The following is a 26439-nucleotide window of genomic DNA, read 5'->3' as shown; positions in this document are numbered from 1 at the left end:
CCAGCTTAAGAGTTTTGAATGAACTTTCCCCCCTTTTCTCTCCATCAATTCATTTCATGATTTTTTTTCCCTCTTTCTTTCTCCTTTTCAGTTTCTCCCACAGTAACTGTCTTACTAAATCTCCCAGAGGTTATTCACGTGAAAGCCTCATAAATGTAGGACTGTTGCAGTGCTTATTTATATGAGAAGTCAGAAAGAGCAAAGGGTATATAGCATGGTCTTTACAGTTTGGCATGCACATACACACATACGATTAATACCTTTTTTTTTTTTTTTACCTCCCACTTATTCTCTGCCTATTTAGCATTCTTCCATTCCTCCACTGTGCTGCCCGAGCTTGGACAATAGCTCAGTTGGAAGCAGCGCTGCCTGGCCGAGAGCTTTCAGGAATATTACTTTGCGGACCACGTGCTCAGTGAAAGTGCAGGCACAATCTGCAGAGTCAGGAGGAAGCATACAACTTAAATCTGATGGACGTGCAGATAAATTGCACAGTTAAGCAGTGTAAGAAGAGCAGGTGCTGATTCTGCATTTGCTCTTTAAAAACAGTTGGAAGATAAATTCCAGAAGTTACATAAAAATATGATTTTTGCCATTTTGTGGTACTGGCTTGCAGAATTCTGATCTGTTGTGGTGAGTCTAGTTTGTCTCTAGCTTTTATTCTGTATAACTTGACAAAAATTCTCAGCATTGCCTTCAGTTGACTCCAGCAATTGCTTCTGAATATCGCATGATCTGTATGTGGGGGAGGTGTACAGGGTCCGATGGGAATGGGGGCTGCAGGGATGAATAAATCATTGTGGGCTTCCCTTTTGATTAAATATGTGTGTATCCATGCCTCTCTGTGTGTGCGTGCATGAAGGGAGTTGGGTTGACACTGATACAGATGCAGTTTAATCAATCTGCCAATGGCAGCTCTACTGGGAACTGATACTGAAATGATTTCAGAAAGGCACCATGAAAAGCAGACAGGAACAGGAAATTACAAGAGAGGTGGAGGTTTTTTGTTTGCATTTATTAAAAAATCTGCTGTTTGATCTTGTAATTATTCATTTAATAAATCTCCTTTGCTTTATCACAGTCCCTTGCATATTTTGTTATTTTCTCCAACTGTTTTGGATTGAACTGGTTGACCTTAGACTGTGTCCACACAACATGTTTTCAATTTTATATTACTTGATTGTTCGTGCACCAGGTGGGAAAATAGGAATTGTTGCTAAGCTGTTGAAAGAAGAAAAAAATAAAATAAAATAAATAAATAAATAAATAAAATAAAAGCACAGGTGAAAACAGTAATGACCAGTAAACGGACCAGAGATTTATTAATATATATGGACAACAAGGCGGAGCTCATAGTTGGGTTTTCATTGCAACTGGTACACCAGCTTGATGTGGTTTCTGCCTGTTTTGAAGATGGCTAAAAACAGTAGGGGCATTGAAATAACTTATGGATTGTGTCTGACCTAGCAAAAATGTTAATAATATAATATGTCAGATATTTCCAGCGATTGAAGAAGAGCTCTCTCTATTTTCACTACAGTTTTTATTGTTTCCAGTTAAGACAACTAACTTCTTTTGCTAAATGACAGCTACTAGTAACACAGGCATAATACAACCTTCTGATGAAGCCTAGTTTATTAGCGCCAAATATATCAGTTTAAACATGTTTGATTTACATTTTTTCCTCTCCCTTTTTGTGGCTTTTAAAGAATATCATTTCAAATTTGTTTTGCGATTGAACAGAAGCCTGAGTACTGAGAGTAATACACTACTATAAGATAGTAATGGCACATGGAGACTTGGTCAATGACTTTTAAAGTCTCCTGATTAGCACATAATATAGTATATTATACTAGATGCAATATTAACATATTTAAAATGACAAAAAAAGAGAGGAAAAAGTGTAGGCATATGTCACGCCAAGGGTATCTTGCAAGCGAATTACAGATATTTTTTGAACGATTACACAGAATATCAGCAGGTCCATTCTCTCAGTCAGACGTACGTACAGCTTTCTGTCATTTTATTTGAGCCAATAGAAATCACATAAACCTATGACAGATACTGAAGTCCTCCAAGGCACCCATGGCTGTCAACCTGCAAGTATGTTTTTAACTCTTTTGAAAAAGAATTGCAGGGGATTTATTGCAATTCTGTATGTAGATGGTGTAGTCATATAGAGACGTACATCCAAATCACTCTGCCCTATATGAAGAGAAGATGGATGGAGAATTTGTGGGCTATATTACGAAACAGTCTCACATGTAAAAAAAAAAACAGAAAAGAATAAAGAAAGAGAGATTGCTCAGTTAGAGGAAGAATTTCAGACACAGACATTGACAGATTAATAGATGGATGAGTGGATAAGTGTAAAGACAAAAAAGGTTAAAGATAAAAGAGGGAGAGAAGTCATGGTGTAGGGGTTATGTCCTCATTACACTTCAGACCTGAGGGCCAATGATTACCCTAACTATGCCTGAAGATGGACATTCACTTATTGATCAGGGAGGCGGGTGGGGATCTGAGGGGCTGGTAAAGATGCATATGTCGTGAGGATAGGGTTACCATTGTTCTTACAGGGAAAAGCATTTTGTGTCATTTTGCTGCCTAAAATCAACTTTATCTATGTATCACAAAATGTCCTTTAATTTTTTTTTTCTTGTTCAGATTTGGATAATGTCCTTGTACAGAAGCATAGAGCAATCCCCCAATAAAACATGAAACATGTCACGTTTTTACCAATAAAACTATTATAATATGATAAGGTCCCATTTTTATTTTATTTGGACGACAGCTCGATGCTTCTGTATGCTTGTGATATCCATTGACAGAATCTTTATAAGGAAGTTGAGTAATATTCACTGCCAGCAAAGCACAGTATCCCAAAGTAGATTTTGCCCCAGCTGTTTCTGCCTCTCTTTATGTACTGTATTGTGGTTTTGCACAACCAGTTTCACTCCTCTGGTCAGAGTGGGAGAAAGTGGAGATGTTAAAAATGTGATGATTCATAGCTTGGTCACTAAATCCTCAGCTGTTGTTCTGTCATCAGCAAATCTGAGAGGAGAAACTGATGTCAGGTGTGAAATCTACATTTTCTGTTAAATATCCTTCAGCTTTACAAGACTCATCCAAAAATGTTGAACTGTGGGTCGATCTTTACTCAGTTGCACAACCTCCAGTTATCTGCTTTTCTGTCTGTTAGTTTGTGAATAAATATTTGAGCCAAGTGTGCGTTCATGTTGCTAATGTCTTGCTTGCACATGTTTCCCCTTGCATTTGCCCCTTACATGTGGGTGTGTGTGTGTGTGTGTGTGTCTGGGTCATAGGTCACAGTCTTTCTCCAGGACAACAACAGAAGACCTAAAGAGCCTCTTGGCCCCCATGTTGATCCTTTCAAGCCACTGTCTACAGAGAAACAGCCTCGCACTGCTGTGTGATGGACAGATGTTAAAGATGTTAGGAAGGAGTAGGAGGAAAAATCATGAGACAAAATATTTTTTAGAGCAGTTTTGATTGAACTTTTACACACTTTTACATTCTTGGAAACCCACAGCTTGAACATTCTGAGGAAGAGTTTGGTAAAAAAAAAAAAAAAAAAGTTTTGTACTAATACATAAAAAAGATCCTTTCACCCTTTGACATGATTCTTATGTAATATGTAGACATACCAAAATCTTTTACTAGCGCAGTTTTATCTCTCCTCTCATAATTTTGTCTTCTTTTTATTTGGTTTGAATATCAGTTTCCTCACAATAAATAAAAAAAAAAAATAGAGCTCTGAATTCTGTTTGAGATCAAAATATCTTTCATTTTATTTATTTATTTGTTTGTTTATTATTGCAAAGTTAATAGTTAATATTTAAGTTAATAGCCTCTGGAGTTTTGAGTACTTGAAACTAGTTTAAAAAAGAAAGTCTTTAAAAGTGGAGGATCATGTGATTTGGCTGCAGAAAACTCATAAACACCCAAAATAGCTTTGCAAGACTAAATCTGTGAGATGAACCCACATGCTTGTTTGAGTAGCTCCCCTTCTGTTGTCTCTTTAGTTTTCAAGAGGAAATGCTGGTGTGAATAGTGGTTACATGGATAGTCACTATATTTTCCTGCTGCTCTGAGGAAGGCTGATGGCAGGGATGTGACTCCTGAAAGTAGGGGGAGATTGAGGGGGGATGAGATGTGTTTGCAGATGGACTATAGGGGGGAGGGTTGGATGGGATTGTGAAGAGAACGTGTTGGGGTCACTGCACAGGTTCCCATCAGTGAGCATGTGTGTGATGAGTGCAGTGTAATGAGTTTTTTGTGCTGTTTGTGATGATTGACTAAGAAAACCAACCAACAACAAATTGGAGCAGGGTTTTATGTTTGTTTTTTTTGTTTTGTTTTATTTGAATCACAAGACAGCAGGTTAATGGGTTTGTAAACCTGACAATTGGTTATTTTCATTACCAATTCAGCTTTTAATATTTAAAAATGTCTACAAGTGTAGCAGTAATACTCAGTTTATTGAATGGGGCCACCACTTTATTCCAAATGGCTTCTCAGCAAATAATGGGTTAATTTGGTAAAACTTTCACATAGATATCCAAAGCTCCCAACTTCATGGATAAAACTCAGCAGAGCTAATGTGATTTCCTTTGGCTTCAGCTGTGCTGTTAACAAGCTTATCTAAGATGGTGAGAAAGGAAAAGATAACCTCTTTAACGTCAATGTGTTATCGCAGCCATTTTGACTGTTAGCAGACTTACATTAGCATATCTAATAGCATTGCTTTGCCCAAGTAAAGACTCTAGACTTGTTTTTTTTTTTTAGACATAATCAGTCAGACAGAGTCCAGTCAGATAGTCCAGGTGCTTTATGTATTCATCCTGACAATGTAATTCACACACACATGTAAAAAGGTTTTGGCTCAAGGTCCATGTGGGTTTTCACTAGACACCATCACCATCCTATTGTTCTCTGTATCTGCTCCAGAGTCGGTCACTCCATGCCTAATGTGGATTTACTGAAAGATGACTTTGGCAGTAGAGATCATGATGGTATGGTATGAGTTAATCCTGAACAATGAAGTGACTTAGATACCGGAAAAGGGCAAATAAGTCAATCTATTACTCAGCTATTACGGTATATCTTTGTCAAATTTGAGGCATGTGTGCATGTTTGCAGAATGCTTCATCCTGTTATAAAACTAATTCCACAGTTTTAGCATAATAAAATTATTCTCCCTGTTCTTGTTTATTCTTAAATCCATATCCAACATTCAGTATATTATTGTTTGATGAGGGACAAACTCATGTGAATAAGTATGAAAGTTTATCTCAAACACTAGGCTTATGCAATCTGAGTTGGTTAGTTAATCCCCACTGAGTTTTATGTGCACTGACCATTGTTTTCAATCTTATAGAGTTTTGCATATCACGATTAGGTTTGTAGTGATTGTTGATGACTGTAAAAGCATACCTTAAAAAAAAAAAAAATAAAATAAAACAGTTTTATTTTTCTTTTACTTTTAAACACTTATTTTTTGCTAATCAAGTATGAATGATATAAACAAAGTGTCTGCTAAAGTTTTTTGTCTTTATTTTGATTCAATGAGGACATTTTCATGTGCTGCGTTTTCTCTGGTCAGCAGTTTTAAGCCAAAATATTGCAATTTTGCTTTAAAAAAAATTATTAAAAATTTTTGTTTTCACTATTTTCACAGTCAATTTCTCACTTGGGCTCCCGTGTGAATACTTTTTTTTTCTTGAGTTGTAACTGTAGTACTGGAAGTTAAGCATCATTGACTCAGCTATAGTGCATAGTGCTACAGCACATGATTCCTGCAAGGACATACAGTATCTCCTGCTTCATGAATTATTTTCCCCATTAAAATTTTTTTTTATTAGTCTGACAGGATTGCACCGTTGAGGAAAATAGACATGTTGGGAGTCATCCTAGACCCCTCTCCAAATAATGGTGGTATGACAGATAAGAAGACCTCCCAGCCTGACACCCTTACACCTGCTCAAGCATCTACTACACATGCGGGGTGAGGACGTGGGGGGTGGGGGGTGCAGTGGTATCACCTTTACTCCTAAGCATTAATCAAAGCCTCCTGGAATGTTGAGCTATGAGGGATCTGATCTTATCACGTTTTTAGCAATGTAGGATTTATCTTATTAAACAGGGTTTTGAATTGACCTAAGGCTGGTTAGTGTTGTTTTTATGTGGACCACCAGTGATGGGCAGCATTGTTATCTGGCCATTTTCTCTTGTGATGTCTCTGCTGTGAGGGACTGTTTGGGGTTCTTGCTCATTAAGGTGAAGCTTCATTCCTGAAGTACACATAGCTGCACCACAACAGATGCATTTGTCAGAAGCAGAAAATAGAAAGTTGAGCTTTTCTATAGTCTGGGTGGTATCAGTATCTATGTGTCTTTACCACTGCTAGACCAATTTCATGTTTTGAGAACAAGCTTATGACAAATTACACAATAAATAATAATATTGAAGAATCTGGCTACTCAAGCTGAGAGGGTTATTTCTGCTTAAGACATTTTTGTTATATCAATCAGACATTTAGTAAAAAAAAATAATTTTGCTCTCATATTTCTACATTAATTGGTTTGTCACTTTATCAAAGTACATTACTATATGTCATGTAACTATTGTTCCTATAATAACAAAACACACATGATAAAACAGAGATGTTAATTCAATGAAAAGGGCACAATGGTACTTGCAGCTAGTAGGCAAATTAATATTGTACCAACACTTATATTTTAACCATCCTCAGACAGCCTGGCTTCAGTATCTTGTGGCTATGCAGTAATGTCTATGTTTGTATCTCACACACGTTATGTGTTTGACGATGTGGACAATGATCTGGACCACAGAAATATGATGCACTTATCCAGATATACATTGACAAGTTAAAAGTGACTTTTTTGTGTGTTGTAATGAACAGATTGTCACTGCTTGTGAACATAAATATAAGCTAGCAACAAACATCTGGTTTAACCAGTCATATTTTGGATTGCATGCAAGTGAAACAGTTATGTAAAATAAAATAAGTCAAACACAAAAAGGTGAAATGTAATCTTAAAACCACGTGTCTTTGCCCAATATCCTATTTCTGGGCATCTAACAAGCTGACATTGCAGTTCCATTAGCTTCTTAGAAGTTAGAGTATTTGTCAACTCCAGTGATGAACATATCTGCAGATTACTGCAGGGCATGACATTTTACTTGGACTCAGGAGAAAGTCAGTCACAGTACAGATGAAGAGAAATTGAACAAGTTCTACTTTTTTGTCAAGAAAAATCTAATTATCTGCTCTCTGATCTGATTTGAAAACCTAATAAGAATAGATACAGCTTGTATATTTCTTTATTATTTTAGAACAGACTAGAGCAGATACAAGCATTATAATGTCAATTATGTAGAAAAGTGGTAAAGAATAGCTGCTGTACTGTTTTTGTGATGGCTGCCATGTATTAGACACGATGTTGGATATAGAGTTATTCTGCATGGTTCATTATAAGACATTTCCCAGACACAAACTTGACTGTAGTTTAAGTCTGAAAAGAGTACAGCTGATATGAGAGGAGATATGGTGGTGAAAACCGTGTGCACAGGTGCCACAGTTTGTTAGTCACCACACATCTGAGCCAAGCGTTTTCATAGCTAACATCATTGTTATATTTAAATGAGATCTACAGACACGCAAGCTAATTTCAGATTAGAGCTTTCAGTGTTTTGTTTTCTTATGTTGCATTTTTTTTTCTGTGCTTCCGCCATCGCTTCTGTTTCCCGTATGTCTCGCTTCCTTGCATATACCCTGCTCAATAGTGTTGAGTGGAATGTGGCTCAACACTCAGTTTTTAAATAGCATCCCTGCCTGAATCAGCCACTCCTAATATGGCAGAGGGCAGTAACACTGGCCCCAAAATATCACAATTACCTCACTGAGAATATAACTTTTCCTTGACTTGATTTTAAAGGATGGCTGATGATAGCTGTATATTAGACAAAGATGTCAGAACTGTTATGAATGAGCAAAATCAAAATTAAATCAAAGCATGTTCTTCTGTGCATGGTCTAAGCATGATAGTAGTTTCACTCGAGCTGTAGGTGCTTAACTAAGGATGACTTAAAGGTCAGGTGAGACTATTGCTGCAAATTAATTTCAGCCTCACAACAAGTATTAGTTTTTGACATAATTGACAATTAAATACTATTGATTTTCCCTTAGGATCCTGGTGGGGGCGCCACAGGCAGCAGGTCAGGGCCTTTTGAGAGGCAGTCGACCGGGAGCCTTATTCAGGTGTCCAATCACACCAGAGGAGTATGACTGTGAGAGGGTTGACATTGATGGAGATGGTAAGTTTGAGTTCATTCATAGATTCATAGATCATTAAAAAAAGAGTGAAAATGTGCTGTTTGTTTACTTTGGTACCAAGTTGGATTGATTTACATTATTAGAATCATCATGATTAATTTTTCCTTTTGTGTTTTTACTCAGTGAATCTTGACAGAGAGAGAAAAGACAACCAGTGGCTGGGAGTGACAGTCAAGAGTCAGGGGATTGGAGGCAAGGTGGTGGTAAGTATAGTAGAAGCACCATGTATATACATTAGTGCAGGAAGCTGCCCTGTGACTGGAAAAAAATAGCATGGTGCTCTGCTGCTTATCCAGACCTGTCTCAACAATGGCAACTTATTAATAGTTTTGAATGATTTGCTATGTTATTTATATTGACAAATAATATTTTTTAATAAGTCAGAGGTATTTTTCAACAGACTTGCGCTCACCTGTACGAGCTGAGACAACGTGTGAGTCAACCTTCAGAGACTCGTGACCCCATTGGGCGCTGCTACGTCCTAAGTGAAGACCTGACAGAGCGAGATGACCTGGATGGAGGGGAATGGAAGTTCTGTGAGGGTCGACCGCAGGGACATGAACAGTTTGGGTTCTGTCAGCAGGGCCTGTCTGTCAGTTTTACTCCAGACAACAACTACATACTGTTTGGAGCTCCAGGAACATACAACTGGAAAGGTAATTTGTCCGACTGAAACATGCAGAAGTTTACGTGCTGAAATCAAAAGCAAATCAAGCAAATCTAAACATTGTGACTGGTGCTATACAGATAAAGAATATTAGTTATCTTATAAGGTAAAATTGAAGTAATTTCCCTAATTTGCATTGATTCCTGCTTTATTAAGTACCTTAATAAGTGCTGCACAATTACAATGCATGAAATAACTCAAAGAGAGACAGTCCATGTAAAGTGTTTAGTTATTACTAGGAAAATGCATGTGATTTATAGACCAATTTGCTAATGAACAGGGAAATGATGCAGCCCAGTAGCATCGATGTAATTAACAAAAACTCTAAGATATACTGTACATAGAAATCAGTTAGTTGGTTGAATGTAATCTCAGTCTCCCATGTAAGATCAGAGCTATGTTCTGCTGCTTAATTGCTCTAATTTATACATTTTAAAATCTAGAACATTGAATTTTTAGTCAACATTTAGTCTGGTGGATGCAATTTGCTTTTCTGATTCTGCTAAATGTTATTTCATCAAGACTGATTTGAGACCGTTTCCACATTTTTCTCAATACAAAATGTATATATTTAGGTTGGCAGAAACTGCCACTGTGATGGGCAGATTTATTTATAATGACTGTTCACAGTGAAAAAGTGAGAAAATGCTAACTTAACAGGGCTAAATTTTTTAGTGTGATGATGAAAGCAGACATTATTGATTATTATGAATTACATTGTATATACAGTATGCTTTTCAGTATACTGAAAAGCATACTGTATATACAATGTGAAATAAATCTTCATCTTTGAGCTTAAGTTTACTGTGCAAAATGAAGTGCAAATGTTTTCTTGTTGCCTTGCTGTGCCCTCACTTATTTCCTGTCTAGGTGAGATGCGGGTCCAGCTCCTAAACCAGACTCTGCTTGACCTCAGTTTCTTTGATGATGGACCGTATGAGGTGGCAGATCAGAAACAACTTAATGCCCAGCTCATCCCTGTGCCCTACCACAGTTACCTGGGTAGGAATTGCCCTCCCTGCTCACTGCTGCTTGTGCACAGGAGAGAAAGAGAGGGCCGGTGGAGGATGACACCAGGACTAAACTGCACCCATACATGACTGACTCAACCACAGGAACAGTAGCAGATATTAAACTGCCCCAAACTGGTTGAGGGAAAACTTGTTTTAGTTTCCCTCTCATTCCCTGGGGATTATTTCTGGCTGAGCATATCAGTGTATGACTCATAAAACCATGAATATGACTCCTCGTTTTGTAAGCACTTTCTCACAGTGGGTGGACATAACAAAAACGCCTAGAGCTAATTGTGGCCTGGCAGGAATTCTCATGATGCCAACAATTGCTTCCATTTGTGGGTAAACAAGGAGAATGTTGCATTTAATTATGTATCTGCCCAACTACAGTGAACTTATCATCATTCCAGCCTTTTCCTTATCTAAAAAACAGAGAAGAGAAAAACATTTCAAAACTTTAAATGTGCAGTCTGAGCCTGAAATGTCATCCCTCCACCAGGTACCCAGTGGTTTTGCAGGAGAAACCACTGATGCGCCACAAAAACAGAACACCAATCAATCACAACCTGCCTCACCAGCACTCCCCCTTTCCCCCCTTTCTTTCCTCACCATTTCACCACCCCATCACTCCCCCCACCCACACTCCTCCCTGTTTCTTTCTTTCTTTGTTTTTCCATTTTGGGCCATAGGGCTTTTGTTCATGGCTAGCCCCGTTGAAGATGCTCTGCTGTACAAAACTCTGGAGCCCTCCAAGCGGCCCACAGTCTTTGAGGATGTAGCTCATAATAGCTACTTAGGTTTGTAGGCGTGGAGTTTTGTTTGGATCGGCCTGGGCTTGTAGTTGACATAGTCTCTGTTGTCTCTTCGTCTTTGTCTTATTTGTTTCTGCTAATTCCACATCATGTCCACATGTACTATTTAGTGTTTAATTTATGTATACATTGTAGGAATGTGTCTTTGCTGTCATAAAGAAGCAGCCCTCCAAAACTATTTATTTTTAAATTAGTTTATGATTTAATTCAAATTTAATTTATTCTTTTGATCTTTTCTTGGTTCTTGTTTAAATAAAAAATGGCTGTTTCTTTTGGTAGCAGGAGGGTGTTTGTCTGATCTGTCTGTTGAACTTTGCTGTCTTTAGTGTGTCAGACTTATATGTCAATTCATACTGTATATGTCTGTCTGAATGAAGCTTTCCAGGGTATTTTGGTGGTGGTTTTTTTCTGTAGATTGTTCCAGTTTTACCAAACCTAACTATACTAAAGGTTTTACCAAATGTAAAGAATTCAACTCTAGTAATTTCCAATAGCAGGATGTCCTTTTGGCACAGATGCTCTTTTTACTAAATGCTAACATCAGAATGCTAACATGATCATAGTGGATGTGTGTCAATTCATGAGTAAAAACCTGCAAACATATCTGAAAATTTTTATCTTTAGGTGGATGTGTGTCAGTAAGAGTCAAATACAACTAAGTTCAGTGGAGACAGGGTATGTTTTAGAGTTCATTAGTTATAGTATTAGTTGCCCAAAAGCATAAATGTCCAAGATCTACAGTGTTTTCTGTTGCCAGATTTTCCCTATGCTCATTAAGTGAATGCACCCCCCACCATTTAAAATTTAACTGATACCTCATGTCGTCTTACTACATGGCCCTTCCGCACTTGAGAGTCTCAAATAATCTTGATATACCAACCCAGCACAAAAATTGTGTTTTTTTTTTTCTTTTTGCCATTTTAATGATCATTATACAAGAAATTTGTTTGTGTGATTGGGACCCCAATTTTAGCTTTTTTTCACCTTTCTTTTTATTTAATATATATATATATATATATATATATATATATATATATATATATATATATATATATATATATATATATATATATATATATATATGTATATTTTTAAGTGTAGCCAGAATTGACTATCTCTGATTAAGGGGTTAGAAGCTTAAGACTCTCACTGTAGAAACAAGGAGAAATCTAGCTAGTAACATTAAAAAAATTAACTAAATTGATCCAGTACTCAGACTTTCATGATAAGAGTTTTATAAATGAAAGTTTTCTTCCACATTAATAATGTTGGCTTTGTCAGTGTTCTTACTTTTAAAAATTTCAAGATTTGTGGGAATATCATTGGTTGTCTTTAATAATAAACCAAAGTGTTTACAACAATGTTTTTAAATGGAAACCTAGAGAATACCAGGAAAAATGTTATTATTAATCTGTTGGTAGGAAGGACATGTGCACCATTAAATGGTTAGATAATTAAAAAAAAGACAAGATAATAAAAGACAGGGAATTGCCAAAGACAGTGGGAAAATTGGTTCATAGAGGATGCAATCATAATCTCAGGTCCATCAAAACTGGGTGACTAATTTTACCTTCCATCAAGCAGCAGCTATTTAAAGCGATATTTTGGCAAGACACTGAATATCTTGTAAGTGATGTGAAACCCATTCTTATGAATCTCTGCGTATTTACCACCTATAATTAATGACTTGGCCTTGTCTAAACAAGACCTGCTTTTTATCATTACATTACCATTTGAATTCTTCACCAAGGCTCATCTATAAATCTCTCTATTCACATTCCTTCAAGCCTTCCTGCCCTCTCCATATCACACCGTCTCCTTGACAACACTAATTCCCTTATGACCTTTTAGCCTTCATTTATAACTCACATGCTTCCATTGATCCTACCAGATGATATGCTACACCTATGCATGCTTCCTAAAATGGTGGAAAGTGTTGTAACTGTAACTGTAACTGTTTTAAAATGCCAAAGGATTTTAACAGTTTCCGGTAATGTGATCAAACAGAAACACAATTATTGTTAATTTGAAGGTAATGTCTTGCTGAATAAAAGCAAAAATACTTTGGATTTCCATCAAGGCCAAATGCTGTCCACAAAACCTCAAAAGGGACAAAGCTGTGCTTTGCAGAGGCTTATAGAGGCTTTGTTGTTTACCAGAGTGCTTACAACAAAAAGATTATCACTGTTAAAACATTGGCACAAGGAATAAAAACTTACCTTATCTCTTATAACTTGTTGATTATACTGCATAAGCTTCCACAGATCAAAATAGCATTTATTGACATTATTTTTATAGTATTAAAAGAATAAAAAGTACTGAGAAAAATAACAACTGGTTCGTTTCACAAAATTTTACTTACATTGTTGATCAAGTTCTGACCACAATGGTAAAAAGCAAGACAAATACAAAACACAAGTTCAAATTATAAAAATGTATTGGCAAAAAAATGGTTGGAAATAAATCAAAATGAAGTAAAAGCCAGCAGTTTGTTAATGCCCCTCCTTAGCGAGCTTCATGAAAGGTCCCTCTTTCTTTTAAAAACCTTTCACACCATTCAGTTTTGATTCTCTATTTAGTTTTACAGCGATGACCTTGTTGCTGGCATGTATGTTAAAAGCCACCCTGTGAGGAAAATGTAGCACCTTTGTGTCCATCTTTTAACTTTATGAGAGCTGCAATGTTGCATTCCACACCTGCCACCCTGGAGCTGCTCAGTGTTTGTGTCCGTTTGGTCTCCCTCTGCATGTTTACTCAGCACTAACAAATGTCCTCATGGAATATCCTCCTTCTCACACCCTCTGCCTGCTTTTATGACAGGAAAGCAAATGCATGTGGTTGCTTGTCTTCAGATGAAATTTTTTAAAATAATTTGTTTTTTACACCTTGATCATTTATTTTAGTACAATCTTGTCATAAAATAAACATGCTTCCTCTCCTCTACCTTGTGTGCTTCACCTGTTTCACATGTAAATGTGTAGTCACATTTGCTACATTCCTTCACACACACACACACACACACACACACGCACACTTGCAGATGTATGTTTTCAAAAGTGCACACACACAATGGAGGAGATGCTTTAGGCAGTAAATGTGATTAATGTCCTTCAGCTATGTTTACATACTGCCCACACTAGAGGAAACTGATGCAGAGCCACAGCATCATGAATCTCACAAGATATTAGACGCAGGCTAATACATCTCCTGTTACTGTCACAGCCATCCTGTTCGTTTTCACCAGCAAACACAGCATCCCATTGACAGCACAGCACACAAAACATTTACACTCATCATTAGTTTGGCATAAAATCAATAGTCACTTAAGGCACACATTTCATTAGTAATAAGATGAGCAGAACATCGCACACAGAGAGGAGATGAGCCTCTAAAGCCCACGGTCAATACTAACCCCTGACCCTCCTCCTCTATTCCCTCCTCTCCTCTTTCTTCTTTTTCTTGTTCTTAATTTTCTTCTGCCAGGGTTTTCTGTAGACTCTGCCATGGGGATAATGAACCTCGGGGAGCTGACCTTTGTGGCTGGTGCACCTCGGGCCAATCACACAGGGGCTGTAGTGTTGCTGAAGAAGGACAATGTATACAGACTGGTGCCTGAGCACATCTTCTGGGGAGAGGAACTGGCATCCTCATTTGGATACTCGGTGGCCACCACGGATCTCAATAATGATGGGTAAAAAAATGAATGAATTAAAAGACAGCATGAAAGATGTTTTGAGTTCCACTTGTGGAGGGGCAGATCTCTAAGGCCTGGCACCACATTTTAAAGGGTGCTTCATATTGCTCCACTAAACGTAATAAAACTGAGCCTTGTGGGTTTCTGGAAAATCTGAGAAACAGTAAAAGAAAAAGAGAACAACATAAAAACAACAACAAAAATCCTAGACTCATACGGTACAAAGCTGCAACACAAGTTACAATGTGCTCTGACAGGTTAGGTGATGGGCTAACAATGGTCCACTGTAAGGCATCTGCTCATTATTTAACCTCTTTGCAGACATTATGCACATGTGAAACATAATGATGTATACAGTTAAGGGTTGGGAGATGTTAAGTTGTTTCTTTGTGGAAGTTTCTTTGACGTGGACTCCAGTCTTTTTAAGTCTGACCTCTTACATGGATAAAAACAGCTAAATGACTAAAAATAGCCTCTTTAAACTTGTCATAATCAAGCACCTCACAACTGTACTTAAAACTGAGAAGAAACAGAAAAAGAAGGGACTTAACATGTTGGAGGATTGCTGGAAAAGTCATTTACACTTATGAATTTGTTTAATTAAGTTTGTTATTGTTTCCTTTACTTTTATTTTTTTCTCCAGCTGGACAGACCTAGTTGTTGGAGCTCCTAACTTTTTTGATCGTAAAGCAGAGATCGGTGGAGCTGTTTACGTGTATTTAAACCCATTTGGTCACTGGGATGATCAGGCTCGACCCATCCGTCTCAATGGGACATATGACTCCATGTTTGGGATGACAGTCAGCAGCATTGGAGATCTGGACCAGGATGGATACGGAGGTGTGAGCAACGCTTGCGTTTATTTAAAGAGCTCATGATTAAATCACAAATTTTTTTTCTTAATCTGAGAAAATGCTAATGAGAGGTCTTTGCTTTTTTCTTAAGTGGAGATCATGTTACAGCAAGAGATTGTGTATGAACATTTCTTAAAGGTGGAGTAGTAGAAGAAAATATATGGTTTGCTTTCTGCTGCATTTTATTTCACATTAATTTGAATGGCTTTTATATGGCAATTTTAGCTATGATTTGTGATCAAATTAGCCATGTTCATAAAATGTATTCTATAACGTGCTTGTTCTTATTACACTGTGATTTGAAAACAGTGGGAATTGTGAATAAGTTTGTTTTGGATCTGCATAGATATTGCTGTAGGAGCCCCATTTGATGGAGATGGAAAAGTTTTCATCTACAGAGGCTCAGATGCTGGAATTGAGACTAAACCTGCTCAGGTGAACTTAAACATGTGTATCTAGAAGGAAAGAGGAAAAGACACTATAATAAATAAGTGTGACACCTACTAAATGAACTCTTTATCCCATTAGGTTTTAGATGGCCGTGATTTTGATGTGCATCGTTTTGGATACTCCATCTCGGGTGGTTTGGATGTTGACAACAACCAGTATCCAGATGTGGCAGTTGGCTCTCTTAATGATTCAGTAGTTATTTTCAGGTAAGAGATGACTTTTAAACATCTTATGGGAAGTAAAATGATCGCAAGCCATGTAGTTCTAAAGAAGATTTGAGAGGTACGAGTGTGATCATAACTCTTGCATCTTCATTATCCTTCTGCAATCAGTAGGTCATAGTTTTCTTCCCTGACAGATCTTCTTGTATTATATCCATGTCCTTAAGGTCTCGGCCGGTCATCCATGTGGTCAGAGAGATATCAATTGACCCTCAATACATTGATTTGGAGAACTTCAACTGCAAGGGTGGGGAGGGAGTCTGGTAAGACGGGATAATGTGACAAACCTCCAGGATTATCCTTATCCTTCAGTATTTTGTTCTCACTCTTTCACCTTCCTTTTTAAGTGTGGAGGTCAAAGCCTGCTTCACCTTCACAGCCCACCCAGTGCACTACTCACCACACATTAGTAAGTCACGCTAAGTTCAATTTTTTTGTTTATTCCTTTTTTAAATATATGTCTTTCACATGGGGTGTCATGTCATTCTCCACAGTGACAGGAGGTACTTATACTTAGAGCAGACAGTAACCTTATCTGTAGCTTAACATTAAACCTCATTATGGTTTACAAAAACAGCTGCCTAACACTATAAACATTTAATAAGAGTTTTTACATGTTCTGCTCTTGATGGAATGCCTAAGCGGTCTCAGCTTGAGTCCTGACATTTCTATGTATTAATCCCTCTGTCTCCCTCCATGTGTAACTGTTGGTTTTTTGCTCTGTTCAAGCCCTTGTAGTGCACTTTGAAGCTGACACAGAGCGCAGGAAACTGGGTCTCCCACACCGTGTTAACTTCCTGGGCCGTAGCTCACTGGAGCCTGAGTACACACAGACTGAAGAAGTGGAGCTGCATCGGCAGCGCCATGCTGCATGCACTACTGCTGTCTTTCAGCTCCATGTCAGTAACCAATACAGACTCCTTCTCTATTTTGATTCTGTTTTTCTTATCCTTATTGGCAGAAATATGCTGTATACCCTTAAGTACTGCTAAAGGTGTACATTGTGCTGCACTTACTCATCCTTTATATTACATCTGTGAGTCAGTAATCTAAAAAGCTTCTAGGGATGTCGAGATGAAGATTTTTGGTCTCTGATACCAATCTGAGTCATTTTAAATTGAGTATTGGCTGATATTAAACTCAAGTCTGATACCAGAAGAACAATGAAGTTAATGTTTTTTTTTCTGACATCCACCTGCTGGAAAGTTTGTGGATTGGTCCACAGCTCTTTCACATGTTAAACATTTAGGCGGCTGTACACTGAATGCCACATTGTTGATAATATGCTTTCAATCTTTCAAAGTTTTCAGGTGAATGGAAAACAAAATTTAAAGGGCTTTGAATAATCTAGGCTAAAATAAAACATTGAAATAAGCCTAAAATGATGCTCTCATGATATGAACACACCGATTTGTGCTGTGATGACACTGAATGCAGGATGTCGGTGCTGTTGTTTCACCTTTGTCGCGATGGGACGTCGAGTCTCTCAGTGGTTGTTTGATCTACTGAGTTACAGTTTTTTTTTTTTTTAAATGAGACAAAAAAATGCTTTGTGTTATTAAGGGTATATAAAAAATATTTGCACCAGTTAAGAAAAAGCTTAAGATGTTGATCTGCTATTTGGCCACTTGCTAATTACCAATTGAATGCTAGTGGTGCAGCTGATCTAAACAACATAGGAGTTGGGATGAAGTCTACTGAGTTACCCTAAAACTGATTAATCATGTCCTAATACAAGAAACCAGATTGGGACAAGCCTACAACCTTATTTTTCTATGTAACTCTTTGACCAAATCTTGCTTTGATTAATTATCTTATTGTCCGTCTTTGCAGGACAACATCCGAGACAAACTGCGTCCCATATCACTGGCGATAACTCATACCATCAAGCCTGTGCCACCACACAGACACTCTGCCAAGAGACTAGAGAGGCTGCCACCAATACTGAATATCTCTCCCTCAAATACACTGTACTCTGAGGTCTGTAACAAAAGAAACATGATTGTTTTATGTCAATTGCTTTTATAAGGCTGCTGGATAACTGCATTAACAAGTCAAGTCTTGTAATACAAAAAGACTTCAGCACTGAGACTAATGAAACTAATGACAGCTAATTAAGACATATTTATGACATTTAACGCTTTGACTAGGTTTAATATTTTTGTCAAATAGAGTGGTTCATCATGTTAAATTCTAAAATTATTCACTTTTACACTTTTGTGAAAAAGCAGTTACATAAAATGCACCACAGCTAAATGCAGTATTACTATAAGTAACATACTATCTTCAGTTTACTGAAACACTGGAAAACATTGGAAAAGTACAATGTTATTTTGCCTGTGACTATTTTTGTCATTAATTAATTTGTTGACTATTTTGTAGCTTATTTAATCAATCAAACAGTGAAAAACAGCCCATCACAGTGTTCAGTTTTCTGTCTGATCAAGAAAACCATTAAAAAACAAAACAATGGTTCTCAATTCAGATCAATTTAACAGTTTTCACACTCAGTTTAGTTTGGTATCAAACAACTTTGAAGTAGATAAATAGATATATGGATAGCCTCACATCCACATTTGTCTTGTTCAAACCCTGAAGGTGAACTTCCTGAGAGAAGGATGTGGCAGCGACAAAATCTGCCAGAGCAACCTGAAGCTACGCTACCAGTTTGGAACTCGACTTTTGAACTCCGACCTCTTCACCCCTCTGCCAAAGTTAGTACTGTACACTGTACACTGTTCTGTGTGAGCTGGTGGATTTGATGTTGCCTAGCAACCCCACCTTAACACAACTATGTTGTATGACTAGAACAAAAGTAAAATAGATTTGCTTTAGTTTTATTCCTGAAGAGCATTATAGTAAAACAAAAACAAAAAAACCTATTTAAATACTTTTTAAATAGAATGTAATAAGTCCAATTGTCACAATGGAGGAGAATTAAAACCTTAAAAAAGCTTGTCATGATAAATCCCTATATATCCCTACATATATTTATAAATCATATATATATATAAAATTTTTTAAATTTCTTAACTTGTTGTCAGCTTTCAGTGCGGTGACATGCTATTTGTTAAGTCAAACTTTGCATGTATTTATCTGCTCTGCTGTCTTCTCCTTCATGCAGAAATGAGGATAATGTGCAGGTGTTTTCTCTGAAAGACCAGAAGCTAGTGGTGCTTCAAATCACCGTCACCAACATGCCCTCTGATCCTCTTTACCCTGAGGAGGATGGTGATGATGCTCATGCTGCTCAGCTGCTGATCTCTCTTCCAAACACACTGTCATATGCTGGCTCTAGGATCCCATCACAGGTGTGTCTAGAATTACCATTGTACAGGTAGTTTCATTAACTTCAGAAGAACTTCCACAATTGTATTTGTTTATTGTCTTGACTGACTTTAGATGAGATGCCAAGCAAACCAAAACGGATCCCAAATTGAATGTGATTTGGGAAACCCTGTCAAACGGAATACAAAGGTAAAAAAAAAAATATATATATATATATATATTTTTAAATGTACTAAAATATACATACATTTTGTTGCCATTTATGAAGCAGATGTACAGTAAATCTGAAACCTAATATAATCCATGATATCCTGCATCCTTATATTAGCTATTGAAATGCATGGATATGATGCAAAATGCCTTTTTTACCTCTGTTCGCTTGATATATCCATTTGTGTCTCAGCTGAAGTTCTCCATAAACTTGAGCACATCTAACATTACCATCGAGACCACTGAGTTGACAGCAGATCTCCTTCTGACAACGTAAGCCTTCTACGTGCTCCGTGACAGTTAAATGTCACTGTCACAGGGATCAGTAATCATCTTAGTACACACTTTGTTTACTTGGATTAAATGACTGTGTAATTTGATCTCCACTGTTTTGTCCTCAGTATCAGTGAGCAGCCTGACTTGCAGCCCATCAAATCTTATGCTAAAGTTGTGATAGAGCTCCCTCTCTCTGTCAGTGGGTGAGTGAACTATTTAAACGCCTCATTTAAAATGCAGCATATTTTATATTAACCCATAGCTTTGTGTTTTTACACTTTCAACAAGTGGAAATGTACTAAATCTCATAATCACAGGAACGTACGGTCACATCAAATGGGTATAAATAATGTTTTATTTTACAGCCTAAGTCAGAAATGACAGATCTAGCAGGTCCACTTAAAACAAAGTAAATAGATTTTTTTCCCCTTTTTTATAGATCAAATAAAATTAAAATTAGCTTCTACAAAAGCGAGACAACCACCTTGTAAACATATAGCAGTGTAAGTGTAGTTGTTAATGCAGCAGAATAATGCACAAACCTGATCGTATTTCACTATAGACTGGCTCGACCTCATCAGCTGTTCTTCAGTGGGACTGTGAGGGGAGAGAGTGCCATGACAAGCCTGGAGGACATAGGCAGCCCTGTGGACTTTGAGTTTGTGGTGAGGGAAGAATTTGTGTGTATCTGGAAGTTTTCAACATTAGTAATTAACTGTAATTAGCATAAATTAAAAACCTTGTCCATTTAGATAACATAAAAGATGTATAGCTAATGATGTTTTTATGTAAAAATAGATGTTTATATGTTATTTTGTCAGGTTGCAAATCCTGGGAAAGCTCTCCAGACATTTGGTTCTGCTTTCCTCAACATCATGTGGCCTTATGGGCTGGCCAATGAGAAATGGCTTCTGTATCCTGCTAGCTTGACATTTGAGGGACACCCAGACACACACTGCACCCCCATGGGAGCCTTGAATCCTCTGAAGTTACAGAGATCCTCACCCACGGAGCTTCCACCTGCTAACCAGGTGGTAAGTAGTGCTCTTGATTTCTTGGTTGAAATTCTGCTTTGACCAGGAGCACAAAACTACAGCTTCATTTGTTAGCTAATTCTTTGTTTTATCAGTTATTTGCATAATGTTTGGAACCATAAAGAGAATGACCACAATCATCATTTACTAAATGCTTTATGCATGAATTTTAATGAAATGTGTAAGTGTTTGGACCACTTTCTACTAACTTAAACCTAAAGGCTTTCTTTTAAATGTGCATGAATGTATCTTTTTACACAGCTGGGGAGAACACGTCGATCTCATTCGGAGGAAGAAGGACAGGTGATGACCAAAGGTAGCGTGGGACCAAACACACCAGCCGTGGCAGCTTCAGAGAGACGAAAATCACTTAAACTGGTATGAGGGAAAACAAAAGCCTTTAAGCATTTTCTAAGCAACTACTTTTTGACATATATAAATGGTTTTCATGCAAATCTCTGAATTTGCTTTAGACTTTAATGAAGAATAAAGCACAGAGTGCTTTGTTGTCATTTTCCTCTCTAGGATTGCCTGCTTGGGTCGGCACGCTGTCGGCTGTTCCAGTGTCCTCTCCACAGCTTCTCTGGTCAGGCTGTCCTCAAGATCCATGCCAGGTTATGGAACAGCAGTTTCATTGAGGTAAAGAAAAAAATCTTATTACATCTGTCTGCATGACCCTTCACTTCGGCTTCAGATTGACTGTTACTTAGCTAGCACTCACATTCATCTAAGTACACGTCTAATACAAGTGAGGAGTGATAACTACAGTGAGCACATTTACAAAATGAATGATAAATGTTTAAAAGTCAGAAATTAGTTTTCTTTTCTGGCCTCTGAGCTGCATTGATTCAAGGTTCTGTTAATGAAAACTAAGGGCTATTCAAAAATATGTCACGTAAATCATGTTAAGTAAATTAACTTAATCATTTTAAAAATTTTTTAATTGTTTTTCTTCCATAACCTTTGTTATATAATATGCTATTACTATTATTTCCAATATAATGACTAAATCTACAAAAATAAAAAAGAATGCTATCAAGAATGTTTTTATATGATTTACAAAATGAAGCTTAAAATGCATTATATTAACTAAAATATTAATGTCTCTAAGCATGGAGTGTGTAAACATGGTTTACAGAAGATTTGAACAGTAAGTACAAGTAATGCATTGATTGTGAGATTTTGGGTCAATGTACATGTTTAAAATAATAATTATATGGCTGTACAGCTGATTGTTTTTTGTCTTTAATTCCATGTAATTCCAGAGAAACAATTTAAATATGTTTGATAACAAAAAACAACCTAAAAAAACTGAAAAGTTTTTCTTTTTTTCATCACACTATATTTGGATCTGCATTAAATGCATGAAAAACCATACACATCAAAATGATGCCCATGTGCATCTCTAGTTTATTTTTATTAGTTTTTAAATACAAAGTTATTTGTGTATTTCAGGAGTTTCCAACAGTTAGTGCTCTTGAGCTGCTGGTCAGAGCCAACATCACTGTGAAGTCCAGCGTCAAGCACCTGGTCCTGAGAGATGCAGCAGCACAGGTATTTTTATATCGAGTATATTGTACAGTCACATATCTTCCTGAGAATCAGTGACAAATATATGACAATGTTTACAAAACGGTCCTGACTTGGGTTAGTTTAGCTTATACTATGATAAATATATCCTTTTTTACTTTTAGTTTAGTACATTTCATCTTCCCTTTCTCACCAGATTCCAGTTATGATCTATCCTGAGCCTGGTCTTGCTGACCAGTACTGGATCCCCTGGTGGATCATCCTTATAGCCATCCTGGCCGGCATCCTGCTGCTGACTCTACTCGTCTGCATATTGTGGAAGGTAATGCACAAATTAGTCATTGGTGCAGTTGTAACACATGGACCCTTCATATATCTTTAGGTCTGTATAGTCTCATTTTTAATGATTAAGGTAAACTACAGCTCTTTATTACTAACAGAACGCTTTTCATCAAGGGAAAAATAACAGAACACAAAACCAAGTCTGTATGAGCAAAAATGCTCTTAGCTTAACAAAAGTAAAATTATTATCTAAATTAGTGGTAATATATGTGGCATTATTAATCATTAGACAGATACTTGTATAACAATATACATATAATCTATTCTAAAGCTTTTTAAAGGCAGCTGTATGCTAATTAGCAGGGTATGAGGAGGAATGGAAGAAGGGTCACTGAAGCAAAGCTACTTTAAATTTGTAATTAATGACCCTGACATTATCTTTCTACTCTGGCATTATTCCAAGTACTATACTTACCATTACTCTGCATTTTCTCACTCTCCATGCTGCTCAGTTATTTCTCTACGTTTGCCTGAACTGTCCTGTAATCATATTATTTCTTCCGACTCACTCTCATCTGTATTTCCCCTCTTCTGTACTTGTGTTTGTCCTCTGTCTCTCATTCCTTTTTGTTTTGTCTCCTCTCAATTTCATCTTGAAACTCCCTGCACCTTAATCCCCCTTCTGTTGCAATCTCTCTTTCTTCTCTCACTTTCCTGGGGTAATCTGATGTCCCAGTGTGGGTTCTTCAAGCGCACTGAGCGGCGCCCACACTATGAGACGGAGTACTACCGTGCCCATTTGGGGGTCCAACCCTCGGAGGCGGAGAAGCAGGCAACAGAGCTATAATATCAAAACAGTTTCCATCTGGCCTGCTCTCCCCTCCTCTCCGTCCCAGCGGTAAAAATCCTCATGCTCAATCGCCTTGCTCCTCTACCCCCTCTAAGGCCCGTGGTGTTCATTACTGCATGAAATAAGCGCAACGGTTTGCCACAAATAACCTCACAGTAACATCTGAGATAGAAGGTAACTGATATTATTGAACAGCACTTGGCCTTTTATTCAAAAATTATAAAGGTGACAAAAAGAAAAAAGAAAGAAAAAAAATGGCTAATGAAAAATCCCCATATTGCAGTGCTCTTTCTATTTCTGTAGCCACCTAAAAAACAACAAAAGTCCTGCAAATAGCTTCTAACAGCCCTGTACAGACTCTCTCCATCTCTTTCTACACACACACAAAGGGAAAACATAAACAGAACAGCCCACCTTAACTTTCTGCTAAGGCAGATCTTAAATGAGACACAGTTATCTGCACTGATTAACAAGTTTTGTGATCTCTGAACTTCTAACATGTTCAGTGACTCACAAAGCTGTTGTGCTTAGGACACTCAAATACTGTAGCTAGCAGCAGCCCTGCATACTGCAGCACCTCTTAATAAACAATATTTCTTGGGCTTTCCTAATTTGTCATTGGATTACTCAGCATTCAGAGAATGTGGTTTTAATATATATTTAACTGTTCCTTTTGTTCACTGCAGTTCAGTTGGTGCCTTTTGAACACCATCCAGCCGTCTTCCCTTCAAGGCTTTAACATGCCTGCTGTGCTGTGTGTGGTGCCTTTTAGTGTTTAATTATCTGCACCTGTTCATTCTGGCATCAGTCAGTGAAAACCAAAACATCCCATACACTTAGATATATTATTTGACTTCCATCTCATGAACTATGGCAGCTGCCAGTATGAACTCGTGGATCAGTGGGTTTTTGTTCATTTAATGAGTGTATGTTTCTTAGAGTAATTCACTGTGTTAGTGTGTTAATCATGGGCACTGAATGCTGACTTGGAGACAGAGTATGTCAATGTGCTTAATATGGTTGTGTGTTATTTTAAAATGAGTCCCGCTGATTGTAAAGGTAATCATAGTATGACTTTGTTTTTACATTTGAATAAAACCAACTGAAAGATGTTCATTTCAACACACTGATGAGATAATATGCTTTACTTTCAACATGTTGAAATCAAACATGTTGAATATTAAAGTTTTGAAATAGGGGCAAACAAATGCAGTTATACACCATTATAGTACATTAAATAATTGTATTTTCTTTCTCTCTTGCTTCTCCATCCATTCGTCATTTTCCTCCTCTGTCTGCCTGGCGGCCTTCCTGTACCGACAGTGTGGCTTCTTCCAACGTGCCCACTACAAAGACAAGCTGCCTCAGTACCATGCGGTAAAGATTCCTCGTGAGGACCGGCCACAGTTCCAGACTGAGAAGTCAGGAAATGTCCATAAAAAGGAATGGGCCACACACTGGAGTGATGGGACCTTGTAACTTGCTTTGAAGCACTGCCTAACTTAAACAATTCACCATGTGTGACACTCATTCTGTCTTTGCATTGGAACTCGGTAAATGTGCACAAAGACTGGGATCATAACATTTTGTGCACACTTCATGGTCAGCAGATGCATATTGGTGGCCTGTGACTGGGATCCGTAATACCTTCTGACAGCCGGCCCCAGTCTGCTTATGCTTTGTGTCTACTGGGTTTCATATATGTACGGTAAATACCGAGGCCAAAAACAAAATTAGAATCAGTATAGCTAATCGATATCTTTCACATACAGCACAGGGAGTTTTGACTCTTCGTCTGTAATCAGTTTTGACAGGCAGATCAAAAAGGGACTGAAAATCCAAGGCATGCTATGAATGCACAAACTTACAATACATTACTAGATGCATACAGACATACTGGTTTACATAGACAGTGTGTGACAGACTACTTTTTGCCTTAACTACTGTGAGACTGATGGCTGGTTTGGGGAGAAAATGAAAAAAAGAAAAAAAAAAAAAAAGAAAACCACACACACACACACACACACACACACACACACATATATATATATATATATATATATATATATATATATATATATATATATATATATATATATATATATATATATATATATATATATATGAAGTTTTTAATGGACTTTTCATTTAGTTAGCACTGGTAAACACTGGGCTGTTGTCAGTGCATAAAACTGAATTTTGGCCTACCTGAAAGAATATTGACTACAATATGTTCAAATGTAAGAGTCACATTATTTGAGGAACACAAAAACAAAACCTTTCCTGTTTGTGTGAGGATATTTCTTTTCATTTATTTTAATATTTCAATGAAATCTACTGTACATTTCTGGTCAACTGCCTCAGTGATATTGAGAACAAGAAACATACAACCTATAACATGAATTGACCATAAAGTTGTGGCTGCATGAAAACCAAATGTGTCAGAAAAGCAAGAGAATATGTCAGCTGTGCTCTGCCCATTTGCTGTTTCAGAGTTTAAAAAAATCTATGTTCAAAATGGAAAAAGGGGTAATATTTCAAGACTGCGAGACATTTTCTTTTAAAATATACATTTCAACAAGAGAAAGTAAATTAACCTCATGTAACTATGTAGACTTGAAACTGTAAAGCTGATTTATATGAACCCCCTTGTCATGCAGTTCACACTAATGTGCTCCACTCATATCAGTTGGGGTGAAACAGTACATTAATTGCAGAACTGACATTTCTAATTTTGTACATGTGCCTTACTGTAAATGTGGCAGATGGTGAGCTGTTACAAATACAAGGCTGGTAATTAGATGGTGCTGCCCTGAGACATCTGTTGGACACAGGTGGACGATTAAAACATCCCTCCATTATTGAAACAACATGAAGA

The 26439-nt window shown here is 37.3% G+C and overlaps 1 protein-coding gene across 3 annotated transcripts in view; it reads left to right on the top strand.

Annotated features, from left to right (window-relative positions):
* The window catches only part of itga7 (integrin, alpha 7), a 32015-nt gene extending 6420 nt beyond the window's left edge, over nucleotides 1-25595 (top strand). Inside the window, exons 2-26 of one of the 3 annotated variants that reach the window (XR_006009827.1) lie at nucleotides 8234-8361; nucleotides 8504-8583; nucleotides 8781-9036; nucleotides 9918-10049; nucleotides 14356-14563; nucleotides 15210-15406; nucleotides 15767-15855; nucleotides 15949-16076; nucleotides 16259-16354; nucleotides 16439-16500; nucleotides 16821-16990; nucleotides 17925-18071; nucleotides 18690-18805; nucleotides 19216-19402; nucleotides 19494-19568; nucleotides 19783-19862; nucleotides 19991-20068; nucleotides 20428-20530; nucleotides 20687-20899; nucleotides 21161-21277; nucleotides 21425-21538; nucleotides 22355-22453; nucleotides 22626-22751; nucleotides 23448-23609; nucleotides 24885-25013. Coding sequence is in view for 2 of the 3 variants with exons in the window: in XM_041981422.1 (XP_041837356.1) it covers nucleotides 8234-8361; nucleotides 8504-8583; nucleotides 8781-9036; nucleotides 9918-10049; nucleotides 14356-14563; nucleotides 15210-15406; nucleotides 15767-15855; nucleotides 15949-16076; nucleotides 16259-16354; nucleotides 16439-16500; nucleotides 16821-16990; nucleotides 17925-18071; nucleotides 18690-18805; nucleotides 19216-19402; nucleotides 19494-19568; nucleotides 19783-19862; nucleotides 19991-20068; nucleotides 20428-20530; nucleotides 20687-20899; nucleotides 21161-21277; nucleotides 21425-21538; nucleotides 22355-22453; nucleotides 22626-22751; nucleotides 24885-25040 (3157 nt within the window). In the remaining variant the exon portion in view is untranslated. Of the gene's footprint in view, nucleotides 1-8233; nucleotides 8362-8503; nucleotides 8584-8780; nucleotides 9037-9917; nucleotides 10050-10749; nucleotides 10858-14355; nucleotides 14564-15209; nucleotides 15407-15766; nucleotides 15856-15948; nucleotides 16077-16258; nucleotides 16355-16438; nucleotides 16501-16820; nucleotides 16991-17924; nucleotides 18072-18689; nucleotides 18806-19215; nucleotides 19403-19493; nucleotides 19569-19782; nucleotides 19863-19990; nucleotides 20069-20427; nucleotides 20531-20686; nucleotides 20900-21160; nucleotides 21278-21424; nucleotides 21539-22354; nucleotides 22454-22625; nucleotides 22752-23447; nucleotides 23610-24884 lie in introns of all 3 variants that reach the window. The other 2 variants (XM_041981422.1, XM_041981423.1) reach the window with 2 other exon arrangements.
* The last annotated feature ends 844 nt before the right edge of the window (nucleotides 25596-26439 follow it).

This window comes from Melanotaenia boesemani, chromosome 3 (assembly GCF_017639745.1).
Source record: "Melanotaenia boesemani isolate fMelBoe1 chromosome 3, fMelBoe1.pri, whole genome shotgun sequence".
Taxonomy (NCBI): Eukaryota; Metazoa; Chordata; class Actinopteri; order Atheriniformes; family Melanotaeniidae; genus Melanotaenia; species Melanotaenia boesemani.
This window is presented reverse-complemented; position numbering and strand designations above follow the sequence as displayed.